At 36.2% G+C, this 14395-nt stretch overlaps 1 protein-coding gene across 2 annotated transcripts; it reads left to right on the top strand.

Moving 5' to 3' along the window:
- Positions 1-1213: 1213 nt before the first annotated feature.
- On the top strand, positions 1214-13132 carry utp15 (UTP15 small subunit processome component). Of its 2 annotated transcripts, none has more exons than XM_079620520.1 (13): positions 1214-1476; positions 1932-2059; positions 2182-2274; positions 2671-2855; positions 2997-3175; positions 4128-4253; positions 4483-4618; positions 4734-4815; positions 4915-5070; positions 5298-5399; positions 6230-6363; positions 12107-12165; positions 12286-13132. In XM_079620520.1, exons 2-13 carry the CDS (start codon positions 1970-1972, stop codon positions 12498-12500), a joined length of 1557 nt encoding a protein of 518 aa, XP_079476646.1. In that variant the 5' UTR covers positions 1214-1476; positions 1932-1969; the 3' UTR covers positions 12501-13132. The 2 variants fall into 2 exon arrangements, with proteins under 2 accessions (XP_079476646.1, XP_079476647.1); XM_079620521.1 differs by having other exon boundaries at positions 1345-1476; positions 1730-2059; positions 12286-12791.
- Positions 13133-14395: the final 1263 nt, after the last annotated feature.

The raw sequence follows: 14395 nt of genomic DNA, 5'->3' as shown, positions 1-14395 counted from the left end.
TTTGATTTTTTAACTTTTGGTATTTGATCGAATCCATGATGCCATGTATCTGATTCTGAACAAGATGTTCAGGACCTCTGGCAGCAGAGTATTTCATTTTACACATAGGGTACTTTTTTATCCCTGTAATATGAACCAAACCCATTTTAAGTGTTTGGTGCCAAAAAGCTCTTTTCTTTTTTTTTTATCCGTTCCAAAACCAAGCATCTGCAATGGCCATCCCAGTCCCTAACCTAAACCCAAAATGAGTGGGCTGAACTGAAGAGAAGCGCCAACATGGATTTATTTATTAAATTGTAATTTAATTATGGGGCCAGTTGCAACATTTCACATTGTCTATTCAAGTATACATTAAATTGTATGTATATTATCATATTTACACATGTTACATGTGGGTTAAATGTATTACAATTTTGGCCTACCAATACAAACAGTCTCTGAGAAACTGAAGGGAATGCAAAAAGTGTTGCAACCATCCCCACTACCCCCTATATTTTCATATAAGATCCTGACTTTTCCTGCAATTCATGGAAATAATGTAACTTGCAGATAGGTTTAATTAATGCTTTACATTCGCTTCATTAGTGAAATTCGAGATTCTCCACCACAATTAATTTACCAAAAAGGTCCAATACAAATGTATAGATAATATGCTTGACAGATTATGACAACTAGTTCAACCATTCTACATTTACATTCTACATTAATTGGCTTATTATGGGGTGACACTGTTGAACAGAGAACTAGTAGCCTATATATTTTGATTTACATGACTTAAGCAATTGATAATGTAGGAAACAGTGGACAATTGTACAACATCAATTTCATGAACGTACCAAAGCATTTGTAATTTGTTAGAAATAATAAGACATTTCTTTTATGATGTTCGCAAGAACAGGTAGCCTAGATTTGAGGATTTAAAATGTGATCTGAGAAATATACCAAAGCATCTGAGAAAAAACTGTATTCATTGTGCAGGCCTTCTAAAATTAAATGTTTGGGCTAATATTGGAAAAATATTTACCGTTAACGTTAATCATATTCCAGGCTCCAGGTCATAGCCGCTACATCCTTCAGGAAAACAAGTTGTGTTTGCAATATGTCATTGACAAGAATTCAAAGAAACCATAATTGATCAATGAATTTGTGTTTTGCACAGTTTGCATCTGGCTTTTGGGTGTACATTTTATGTTCACGAAGAAGACAAATCGCTAGTACCAAAGAGTATAGAAGAAATATATAGGAACGTATATTGACGTATATATACGTTCTTTGCTAGTACCACGCTCCATAGACACGCTCTCGGAAGAAGATCATGTACAATAAAGTTTGTTCAACACCGGAAGTGTGACATCACACAATGGCGGTCTCCATGTGGATGTAGAATCAACGTGATTTTGCGCATGTTTTGCAGTCTGTAACGTACAGAAAAGCCAGCAAAAATCGGTTTAAATTGTTTTTGGAGGCCACAATAAGGTAAGAAACACATTATAATATTTAGATTAAACGATGCTGTTTATCGAATAAACAAACAAGAGTTAAGCTCCTGTTATCATATAACTTAAGTGTATGGTTGATAGAAGTAACGTTAGTTATTAGAAATAGATTTAACATTAAATAGGGACTCCTTATTTAAACCGAAAATTGTGTGTGTGTATATATATATATGTGTGTGTGTGTGTGTGTGTGTGTGTGTGTGTGTGTGTGTGTGTGTGTGTGTCTATTACAGATGTATTATTCAACATTTGCAGATTATATTCGAGGGAGTTGTTCTGTTTTTTTTTATTTTTTATTGTTTTGTGTTGATTGCCAAATCAAGTTATATGTAAGGTTGAAACGAAATAAAGCTGCAGTCCAAGCTTGCAATACAAAATACTTGCAACGTGCTGTGTATTCATTGTGATGTCCGTATGAATGTTGTGATATCGCAGGTCCCCAGAGTGAACCAGCTGTCAGCTGAGAATCTGAGATGGCTTCGTTTAAACCCACCAGAATTCAGACCTATCCAAAACTAGGAGAGAAAGTAACAGAGGACACGCTCTACTGGAAAAGTTACAAAGTCTGACAACTTTTTTTCTTTTGCTTATTATTTATATGTCTAAGGCTGTATCTTAGCAGCTTTAATTGGTCAACATTTCTTTACACACTGCTGTTGATGACAGTCTGTGTTTTTTCTTTCAGCCTGCTTTGCAGATTAAAGAGTTTGGTGCTGTAACAAAGATTGAATTCTCTTCTCTCCCGCCTCACAATTATGCCGTCACAGCCTCCACCAGAGTGAGTGCATTTATTGTTATTTTTCTCTCATTACATATTCTTACTACTCTCATATTTACATTTTCATGTGTTTATTTATTCTAATATACAAAGTGACTTATTGCATTGTTTCTGAAAATCTGTCAGATCTCAATACTTTGATGCAAAATTCTATATTATTTAAATAATGAAAAATACTAAACACAAAGTGTATTATTTTATCTTTTTTTTATTAAACGTTTTTTAACAAATGTGTCTCTTTGTAAATCTCCAAATCCCCCCAAAAAAAACCCATGACATGTTTTTTGTGAGCTTTTCTTGTGTGTTCCCTGAGAATTGAACTCATCACAGTATTGTTGGTAGCATAATGCTGCTCTCGCGAATGCGGTATACTGATTTTATAATGTTCTGCATTAGATTCACGTATATGGACCTCACTCTCAAGAGCCCACACGGAGCTTCACACGTTTTCGGGATACAGCGTATGGAGGGAGCTTCAGAGGTGACGGGAAGCTGTTAGTGGCAGGAAGCGAAGATGGAATCATCCGACTGTTCGACATCAAAAGCCTAGGGGCTCTCAGACAGTTCACAGGGCACTCCAAGTATGACCTGGCTTGAAATAACGACTATTGAATAATATAATAACTTGAATCTCTCAATTAATTTCTTTAAGCCCAGTAATTCACCTGTGTCAGCAGTTCTCTTGTCTTAAGTCTGTCTTTCCTTCTCTCTCTTATGCACAGGGCGGTACACGCAACCTCTTTCCTGTCTGATGGGTTTCGTGTGGTGTCGGGGTCTGATGACCTGTCGTGTCGTGTTTGGGATGTTGCCAGTTCTGTTGAGCTCAGCTCTTTCACTGAACACACAGACTATATCAGAGCTGTCGCCCCCAGCAAACTCAACCCAGATCTGTTTGTCACAGGTTATTATTTTTAGTTCACATCTCAGACATGATCACTTCCCCTTCCATCTAAATTTGGCTTAGCCAGATCCATACGTTTTAATATTGACAGAAATCAAAATAATATGCACATAAATATTCAGCAATTAGAAAGTTATTTGTTTCATAGTGCCAACAAGTCAGTGAGGTTAAAACTGCACACGTGTAATTTTTTTATATTAAACAGAATGGAATTTGTTTGTTTGACCAATGGCTGGGGGATGGGGAAATAATTTAAAAACTACAGTACTGTGTATATTATTGTGTACATGATATTGGTTAAGGGTTACTTTACCCAAAAATTCTGTAATTAATTACTACAAATGAAGATATTTTTGATGAAATCTGAGAGCTTTCTGTCCCTTCATTGACAGCTATGCAACTACCATTTTGACGCTTCAAAAAGTTTGTAAAGAGATCGTAAAACAAATCCATATGAATTGAGCTGTTTAGTACAAATCTTCTGAAGAGACATGATCACTTTATATGATGAACAGATTGAATTTAGTCTTTTTTTATTCACATATAAACATTCATCAACTCATACATCAGTTGTGGTAATCAGAAGCTCAACCGAACCTGCTTGATGGCATTGGTTCATTGGTTCTTCTCGCACGTCAAGCGAACATGCTTGAGCTTCTGTTTACCACAATTGATGTGTGAGTTGATGAATGTTTATATGTGAATAAAAAACTAAATTCAATCTTGCGTAGCTGTCAATGTAGAGTCAGAGAGCTCTCAGATTTCATCAAAAAGATCTCCATTTGTGTTCCAAAGATGAATGAGAGTCTTACGGGTTTGAAACGACATCGGGGTGAGAAAGTAATGACAGAATTTAAATTTGAGGTGAACTAGCTCTTTAAATATGCTCATAAAGGTTATAGTTTGTACAGTAGTTAATGTTTGCCCTGAATAATGGTTGTCTTTGTTGCAGGTTCGTATGATCACACAGTAAAAGTGTTTGACGTGCGGACAGGGAGCAGTGTGATGACCATGCAACATGGCCACCCTGTGGAGTGTGTGCTGTTGTACCCATCAGATGCCCTGCTGGTGTCCACAGGTAGACAACACTCATCAGTTGTTACTAATGCTTAGAACCCCTTGCAACCATGTATTCTCATAGGTCATAATGCGGATATATAGATTTGGTGCATTAATGTAGTATTTAACCGATGTGCTATTTTACAGCAGTTTAAATGTGGCTCTTCCAGTCAAGATTTCAACTTTGTCTATTTGTTTTATAATAAAATATCATGTCATGTTGAAATTATTTTGTGTATGCATTACAGGAGGGCGCTATGTGAAAATCTGGGACCTGTTGAAAGGTGGACAGCAGCTTGTTTCTCTTAAGAATCATCACAAAACGGTTACGTGTGCATGTCTGAGTTCTACAAGCAACAAACTGCTCACAGGATCACTGGACCGGTATGTTTGCATGTTTGAGCCATAGTAAAGAAATGTGCAGTACTTATTTGTGCAGTTTTTATGACCCTGTTGTGAAAAAGTGGTATTTATTTCTTCTGTTTGCTTTCCATGTTAGGCATGTCAAAGTGTATAACTCCTCCTATAAGGTTGTGCATAATTTCGACTGTGCTGCATCCATCCTCAGTCTGGCTATTGCGGTACGTTTAGTTCATTGCACAGGAAGAAATATAAACGTATAAAAGTGATTTTTCACTTGCACTTGATTTAAGGTGTTGTTCACTGTGGTTCTCCTCTAGCCTAATGATAGCATAGTTGCCGTTGGGATGACCAATGGCGTTTTGAGCGTCAGGCACAAGAAACAAAAAGAAGAAAAAGAGATGTTAACTGATCGAAGGCGACGGGGACCAGCGTACCGGGTCAATGTCAAGGGAAAGAACTTTGGGCCCAAACAGGTGATATTTTATTAATTTATGTATTTTCTCAATTCATTTTAATTAAATTAAATTTCTTATTTGTTAACATTTCAGCTAAAATTGGTCTGTAATATTGCTATGTAACAGCTGAAATATTCATATCATAATTCATAAAATAATTATTTACTTTTAGTGCCTTTTACTAAGGCATGTTTAAGTTTTTTTTGCTTCAGTTGTCTTACTTTCTTCATGTCTCTCTCTTTTAGTATGATTTCTTGGTCAATAAACCAGCGAAGCAGCATCTACAGAAACATGACAAACAGCTAAAAAGCTTTGAGGTGTCCAAAGCCCTGGACTCAGCTCTGGAGGTAAACGCACACAAGTGTGGATATAAGACATTTCATGTTTGATATAACTGTTCATAGGGCTGTGCAATTAATTGAATTTCGATTTCGGCTCCCAACGATCACCAAAATAGTACAATCGAGTAAAAACGATTATTTTGCCATGTTCTGTTGTGCAAGAACACTCTTATTTTGTCTTGTGTTCTGAATGACACGCGCCCCTCATCAGCCCCTCCCGAAGCCATAACCTCTCTCAGCTTGAATGTTTAAACTGATAAGACTTATAAAGAAGTGAAAACGATCAACTTTAGTGACGATGCAATGCTGGCGCGATTTTGCAAGTGACTATTCCGTCATGTCCCGACTCCTAAACGCGAGTGTAGTTTCGACGCTTGCCTTGTCCAACCCATTTTGAAAGACAGAGAGAGAGAGAGAAGACGCAGCACCGCTGAACACTTGGAGAAAGTTTTAAAATGATTGATTTGATTTTATAATCTCTGTGGATTAATTTGGGCTACTCATACAATCTACTTGCTAAAGTGAATCAATATTTGCGGGGGAATTTCCCTCATTATAAATGGTAGACCTGCGGGAATTATTAAAATACTTATTGAAGTATTTTCTCTTATATTATTTATTTTAATAGTTCCAAAAGTTCCACATTTTTAATGAATTGTTGAAAGGTGTCATTTTAATAAATGCAACACGTTCCCAAAGTCATGTGAAATAATCGTGTTACGTAATCGTGATTTCAATACTGACCAAAATAATCGTGATTATGATTTTCTCCATAATCGAGCAGCCTTAACTATTCAGATCAAGGCACCAGTATATGTTTGTGCATGTTTACACAGGCATGGAAACGCAGCAGTAAACCAGAGGTGGCGGTGGTCGTTATGATGGAGCTCAACCGCAGAGGAACTCTGAAAAACGCTCTCGCTGGACGAGATGAAGCGAGCTTAGCCAGGATACTCGACTTCCTTCTAAAGTGAGTAACACAGTATTATGACTTCAGACTCTCATATAAAACATGATGGCTCATGTCATGTACAGTTGAAGGGGATAATTTATGAACAGTTCAAACGGAAAAAAGAAAAATGATATACTGATGTTGTACAGCCTCATTAGGGGACTTGTTGAAATTCATTAATGTATGAAAGTTTACAATTGTTTATGGGTGAATGGGTTATATTTCACTTTAAAATATTAAAAACAATATAGTTAGCATGAAGATAAAAAGAGCATATTTTGGTGACATGATTTTTTTTGCATTGTGATATTTTCATGATAGACATGTTCATGATTTAAATTTTATTCTCATTCTTACTGAATATAATTAGTTATATAGCTTTTTTTTTTATTTTTAGATATAATAATTACTCATAATGAATTGCGATTCTATTTTCTACCGATTTGCATCGATTTACAATTTTCAAAAATCCATTTTCTAAAGTGTTACACTTCTTTAACTTCGTGGTACTAATAGTTATTGAGGTTAATCACAATAAGCCACGAACAAGGACTCAATGCAGTGCTCGTGCTGACGGACACGCAGCTGAAGTACGTGCGCAGATGCCGCCTCTCGCATGCATGCAATCTCAAATTCAGTTCTCTCACACAGATACACACATTTATATCTAAATGCATATCGTGTGACTGGAGTTTTCAATTTAAACAGTCTGTTATGCGAAGGAAAACAAATGGGAGAAAATCTGATGTAACTATTTTTCCGTGCATTCATTCTTAAAGGGATACTCTACCGTTTTTTCATATTAAACTATGTTATTCCCTTAACTAAGACGAGTTGATACATACCTCTCTCGTCTCAGTGCGTGCACTTAATCGCTCTGGCGCGCCGCGACACTTTGATAGCACTTAGCTTAGCACAGTTCATTCAATAGGGGCCAAGCAGAGAAGCTACCAAACACCTCCACGTTTTCTCTATTTAAATAGTTACTCGAGTAGTGTAATTCGACCTAGGACAGTGACGCAAAACAAAACGTTGTGCTTTTCTAAGCGTGTAAAGTGGATAACTATATTGTATGGCGGAATACCATAGCAAGTGATTGGGAGCACATCGACTTGGCGCAGTAATATCTTCCGCCATACAATATAGTTATCCACTTTACACGCTTAGAAAAGCACAACGTTTTGTTTTGCGTCACCGTCCTAGGTCGAATTACACTACTCGAGTAACTGTATTTAAATAGGGAAAACGTGGAGGTGTTTGGTAGCTTCTCTGCTTGGCCCCTATTGAATGAACTGTGCTAAGCTAAGTGCTATCAAAGTGTCGCGGCGCGCCAGAGCGATTAAGTGCACGCACTGAGACGAGAGAGGTATGTATCAACTCGTCTTAGTTAAGGGAATAACATAGTTTAATATGAAAAAACGGTAGAGTATCCCTTTAAACGGACAGCAGCCTCATATACTGTTGACATCAGTCTAATTTAATGTTAACTAAAATAAAATAAAAACACTCACTGCTTTTGACTGAATCACTTTTTTTTTATCTTTGTATGAGTTAAATCTAAATCGATTCATATTAGTGAAGACTATACAGCGGTTTTTATTTTTTTACATTTGTTTATTCAATTTCGGTAATATTTCTTACTACATGGTAAATAAACCTATGCCACTGTACCTGAAAAACTTAGTTTATTTAATTTATATATTTTTCTATTGTATTTGTCCTATTGTTTGTCATTTTCTGCTTTGTTCCTATTTTTTTTATATCTAAAATAAAATTGCCTGCCTTGCTTTATTACAGAAGACTGTTTGTAATGGTTGCAGTCAGCTTAAAGGGCATTTGTTTTTATGTATTATTGGGTTGACTAAAATGGGAGAAAAAAACTAAATAAATTTCAAGGTTCAAATTTAATTCAGTAGGATTTTCTACTGAAAACCACAAATGAGAAAAGTAACACAAAACAGTAAACTACATTAAACTATAATAAATGCACATATCAAATCGAAATTTAATTCAAAATCGAGAAATGATTTTTATTCAAATTGATCTCGAAAATATTTTTGAATCGAATCGTGGGGTTCCAAAAGATTCCCACCCCTAATAATTACTGCCATAATGTGTATTTATTTACAGTGGGGAGAACAAGTATTTGATACACTGCCAATTTCGCAGTTTTTCCTACTTAAAAAGCATGTAGAGGTCTGTATTTTTTTTTGTCATAGGTACACTTCAACTGTGAGAGACGGAATCTAAAACAAAAATCCAGAAAATCACATTGTATTATTTTTAAATAATTAATTTGCATTTTATTGCATGACATAAGTATTTGATCACCTACCAACCAGTAAGAATTCCGGCTCTCACAGACCTGTTAGTTTTTCTTTAAGAAGCCCTCTTGTTCTCCACTCATTACCTGTATTAACTGCACCTGTTTGAACCCGTTACCTGTATAAAAGACACCTGTCCACACACTCAATCAAACAGACTCAAACCTCTCCACAATGGCCAAGACCAGAGAGCTGTGTAAGGACATCAGGAATAAAATTGTAGACCTGCACAAGATGGGCTACAGAACAATAGGCAAGCAGCTTGGTGAGAAGGCAACAACTGTTGGCGCAATTATTAGAAAATGGAAGAAGTTCAAGATGACGGTCAATCTCCCTCGGTCTGGGGCACCATGCAAGATCTCACCTCGTGGGGCATCAATGATCGTGAAGGATCAGCCCAGAACTACACGGCTGGACCTGATCAATGACCTAAAGAGAGCTGGGACCACAGTCTCAAAGAAAACCATTAGTAACACACTACGCCGTCAAGGTTTAAAATCCCCGTGCTCAAGCCAGCGCATGTCCAGGCCCGTCTGAAGTTTGCCAATGACCATCTGGATGATCCAGAGGAGGAATGGGAGAAGGTCATGTGGTCTGATGAGACAAAAATAGAGCTTTTTGGTCTAAACTCCACTCGCCTTGTTTGGAGGAAGAAGGATGAGTACAACCCCAAGATCACCATCCCAACCATGAAGCATGGAGGTGGAAACATCATTCTTTGGGGATGTTTTTCTGCAAAGGGGACAGGACGACTGCACCGTATTGAGGGGAGGATGGTTGGGGCATGTATCGCGAGATCTTGGCCAACAACCTCCTTCCCTCAGTAAGAGCATTGAAGATGGGTCGTGGCTGGGTCTCCCAGCATGACAACGACCCGAAACACAGCCAGGGCAACTGAGTGGCTCCGTAAGAAGCATCTCAAGGTCCTGGAGTGGCCTCGCCAGTCTCCAGACCTGAACCCAATAGAAAATCTTTGGAGGGAGCTGAAAGTCCATTTTTCCCAGCGACAGCCCCGAAACCTGAAGGATCTGGAGAAGGTCTGTATGGAGGAGTGAGCCAAAATCCCTGCTGCAGTGTGCAAACCTGGTCAAGAACTACAGGAAACCTATGATCTCAATATTTGGTACAGAAACCTGTTTGCAATTACAAAGTTCTACTTTTCTGATGTATCAAATACTTATGCCATGCAATAAAATGCAAATTCATTACTTGAATTTAAATCATACAATGTGATTTTCTGGATTTTTGTTTTAGATTCCTTTACTCACAGTTGATGACCTATGATAAAAATTACAGACTTCTACATGCTTTGTAAGTGGGAAAGTCTGCAAAATCGGCAGTGTATCAAATACGTGTTCTCCCCACTGTATTTACATATTAATAAAAAATAAAAAATCACATTTCAGTTATGAGAATTTACTGGAAAAGTGTCATGAAAATGTCATAACAAAAATCTTAATTTTGAAATTTAATTAAGTCCATTTGATAGAAATGGTACAGATATGGCATCAATTCGTTTTTGTACATTTTATATATAAATATATATGTATATATATATATACCTGTGTGTGTGTGTGTGTGTGTATATATATATATATATATAATTTTAATTAAAGGAAAAGTATGTTGTCTGTATATGCTTGTTATTGAAAGGCTGTGTGGGATTCACCTTTCTGCTGCTGCTTAATTGCCGCAGAGAGTTCCAAAACTTTGGAAGGAAGCCACAGTAATGCCAGTGCAGAAAACTACACATGCTGTAACATTAAATGACCTTAGGCCGAGAGCATTAACATCCCTTATAATTAAATGCTTTGAGAAATTAGTAAAAGAAGAATTATTAGACAAAACTAAGGATTTGTGGTGTCGAAGATGCAACAGCAACTCTACTAAACATGGTATTGCAGCACCTGGAGGGTAGTAAGACTCATGCAAAGCTCTTATTTATTGACTTCTCATCTGCTTTTAATTCTCTACAACCCCATATTTTAGCAGTTAAGTTAATTTCTAATTTTAGTCTTGATCTTAACTTGGTAGGTTGGTTCTTAGATTTTTGAACTGAACGAACTCAGAGAGTGAGAGTAAATGGCAGTCTTTCAGCCCCCCGACAACATCTACAGGTTCTCCTCAGGGATGTGTTTTGTCTCCCTTACTGTATATTTTATATACAAATGATTGTCTAAGTAAACATAAAAATAGGTACTTTTTAAAATTTGCAGACGACACAGTTATTGTAAATCTTCTAGAAGAAAATGAAACGTGCCATGGTCCAGTGGTTGATGATTTCGTGAAGTGGTGTGATGATGCCTGTTTGCAGATTAATGTATCCAAGACAAAAGACATGAGTATTGATTTTAGAATACAAGCACATTCTTCCCAAGACACATTTGTTAAGAACAATAAGGTTGAATGTGTGGATAGTTATAAATATCTCGGAACATTTATTGATAAAAAATTGAGGTTTGATTTGAACACAGAGGCCCTGTGTAAAAAGGGACAGCAGCGCCTTTACTGTCTTAGAAAATTAAGATCATTTAACATAGACAAAACTCTGATGGAATTATTCTACAAGTCTTATATAGAGCTAGTGTTGTCCTTTTCCATTATCTGCTGGTTTGGAAATCTTAGTGTGAAATACAAAAATGCACTGAAAACATTAGTCAAAAACAGTGGGAAGATTATAGGTAGAGAGCAAAGAAGCTCGACAGTTCTGTTTAACAGAAATTAAAATAGATCAAAAATTAGATCGATAAAATAGATAAAAATAATCGATACAAATACTCTTTTGTTCCGAGTGCAATTAGACTATTAAATAAGTCTTAAAGGTATTTATTAAGGTTTTTATATTTTTGTCATTTGTAATGTGTTATTTTGATGTATTGCATGTGTCAGTTTGTTGTCTGTTTACCTGTGCTGCAACCAAATTGCCCAAAAGGGATCTTAATAAAAGCTTGACTTGACTTGACCTTTAGACAGTTTACTCTTAAGAGTTTCAGCACTGTTAATATTCTGTGAAATGCATGCTATTACATTCTTGTGGCAAAAACTTGACTTCTTAGAATGGTTAAAGCACTGGGAAATTCTTAAGCAGGTTTTCAGGGTGTGGTGACTTTGAGAATTTGGGTCACACAACACAAAGTGACCCAGAACAGGAGGTCAAAAAACTGAAGCATGAACTATCCACAAGAGTCTAGACCACATTTTCTTGATTCAAGGCATTTAATGCCACGATACATGTATTTTGTGATAATAACTTGATATGATAGAAATTATGCATAAATTAGCTTATTATTATTATTATGCATTTTATTTATAGGCCCCTTTCTTGACACTCAAGGTCACCACACATCATCAAGACAATAACAATATTTTAGTAAAAACAATGAAATAAAAAAATGCAGACATAAGGTTAAAGGATGTTTTGGGGTATTGTTTTTCAGGTACATCACTGACCCACGCTTCTCTCGCCCTCTGCTCACAGTCGGGGATATTGTGCTTGGTGAGTTTCACATCATATCATGTGCACGTGAGCAAGTGAGAATGAAGAAGTGAACTGCTGGTTGCGAAATAGAATTGTTTTTCTATGCTTTTCTTCATAAGAAATTGTGTGTGTGTGTAGATCTGTATCAGCAGGTTATTCCCCAGTCACCTGTAGTCGAGAGGTTGCTGCAACGTCTTTTGGAGCTGTTGGGTCGGGAAGCAGAACTTCAGCAGGAGTTTTTACAGGTCTTGGGAATCCTGGACACACTTTTCGCATCCTTGAACCTCAGAAAAGATGTCGCCACCCTTGCTGCCCCACCAGTAGCGCAGGGGTCACAGCTACAAGCCGCCTGACACTCATTACAAAACTCAGTGGGATCTTGTGACGTAACCGAAACATGCTAGACTTTGAAAGGCGTGGTGGAAACGAAAGGGATATTGGAAGGAAACAAACATGAGAAACTGTGGGAAAGATGTTGCTTAATGTCAGTGAATACTCACTGTGTCAGCCATTTTCTGCGGATGTTTGCAGAATTTGAAACTGTATTTTGTATATTCCTGTCATAAAATCTTTAAATCTATGTGTTTTGGTTTGTTCTTTCATTGATAATCAAAAATCTTCATATTATGAAATGGGCCTATACTGTACAACAATAATAATGATTGGTGGTCTAATTCAGGTGGTCTGACTGACAGAAATTTTACTTCTATAAAAGATAAATTCAAATGTATGTTAACTTGTAACTAAGGGCCAAATGTAACCTTATGTTCAGAATTAGGGTGTACACTCGCTTACATGATAATGTAAGAATCAATCATTGAGGAATCCATATCTTTCAAGCACTAATCTGACTATTACTGACCTTGAGTGTAACCAGATGTCTGTCTGGAATTTTTACAGTATCTAAAGGCAATTCTCGGTTTCTCTGCCAATAAATGCTCATTTAAGTGTGATGTAACATGCAAAAGCAGTGTTGCTGCAAATTAAAAACAAAATCCAATTTAAAGGGATAGTTAACCATTTTCTTTTAATTTGGTAATTTACATACCCTCAAGTTGTCTCAAACTTGTATGAGTTTATTTATTTGGCTGAACACAAAAGATAACATTTTGGAGAATCAGTAACTAAACAGTTGATGGGCACTAATGACTTCCATAGTATCGAAAAGCCTACTAGGCCTATGCTTTTTTTTTATTTTTTTTTATTGTGCATACTATGCTGCACAATAGCAGGAGCAGCACGTGCTATTGTGCTTTCACATAATTATGCGTTTGCAATGAGCAACTTTTCTACGGCTGTACCACAAACACATGTATTATCTGTTTTTTTTTTTTTCAAATCACTACTTTTATTCTCAGCGTCTTTTATAAAAGAATATAAAGTTTCAGAATTGCGATTCTATTTGTACACAAATGTACTGGGGCCTATTTCAATAAGGAGGTTCAACCTGGGTTCAACCTGAGTTAAAAATTTAACTTTTGAGTTGATTTATCCTGAGATTGGAAACGATATTGAGTTTACGGGTTTCAGAACAGCTGAATTGAGTTAGTTTAACTTTAATAAACTTTGAGCAGGTTGACTGAGTTAAGCACGTGCACGACTATGAAAAGCCATGATCAATGGAACTCCGAAATTACGATTCACCAGTGAAATATGTAAATGAGCGTGAAGGGAGTAGGCTACACCGCTTCAAGATTTGGACCAGTATATATATAAAATGACCAAGATGACAGTAATGATTTGCCCCAAACAAATTAAATATAAATCTATATAATTAAGGTTACATTTACTATTTAGTTTATCACTATTATTAATTGTTTCTCTCTTTTATGTGACCTATTCAGATTCAAGCTAATACATTTAATTTACCCTTACTCTATTAATATATGTAGCCTATACAATTTATTTTTTACCTATTTATTCAAATTGTTTCTAATTGGCTCATTTAATGTAGAGAATATTTTTTTAATTTGAATACAATTCTTCCAAATGATAACCCTTTGAAATACCCTTCTCGTTCTCCAGAAAAAATAAAATCTAGAACCAGATAATTAAATTAAATACAATACAGTAACATTTTAAAGTAGAAAAATAACAGTATCACAATAAATCAAATTTACTGCTCAAATAGGCTAGCAGTCTCAATATAAATTAGGTTTTACTAAATCTCAGTTCCAGTTCAATGTAAAGTGCTTTGGGTGTACAGTAGGCTAGTAGCCTACATATGAAAGCGCTAGCCTATATAAAT

This window comes from Phoxinus phoxinus (assembly GCF_949152265.1).
Source record: "Phoxinus phoxinus genome assembly, chromosome: 8".
Lineage (NCBI taxonomy): Eukaryota > Metazoa > Chordata > Actinopteri > Cypriniformes > Leuciscidae > Phoxinus > Phoxinus phoxinus.
Note: the sequence above shows the minus strand (reverse complement) of the source record. Positions and strands in the feature narration are given on the sequence as shown.

Coding starts and splice junctions, on each gene's coding strand:
- utp15 (XM_079620520.1), top strand. CDS start 1,970: ATGGCTTCGTTTAAACCCACCAGAATTCAGACCTATCCAAAACTAGGA. Junction 4,254..4,482: donor TGCCCTGCTGGTGTCCACAG/GTAGACAACACT, acceptor TATGCATTACAG/GAGGGCGCTATGTGAAAATC. Junction 5,400..6,229: donor CCCTGGACTCAGCTCTGGAG/GTAAACGCACAC, acceptor ATGTTTACACAG/GCATGGAAACGCAGCAGTAA.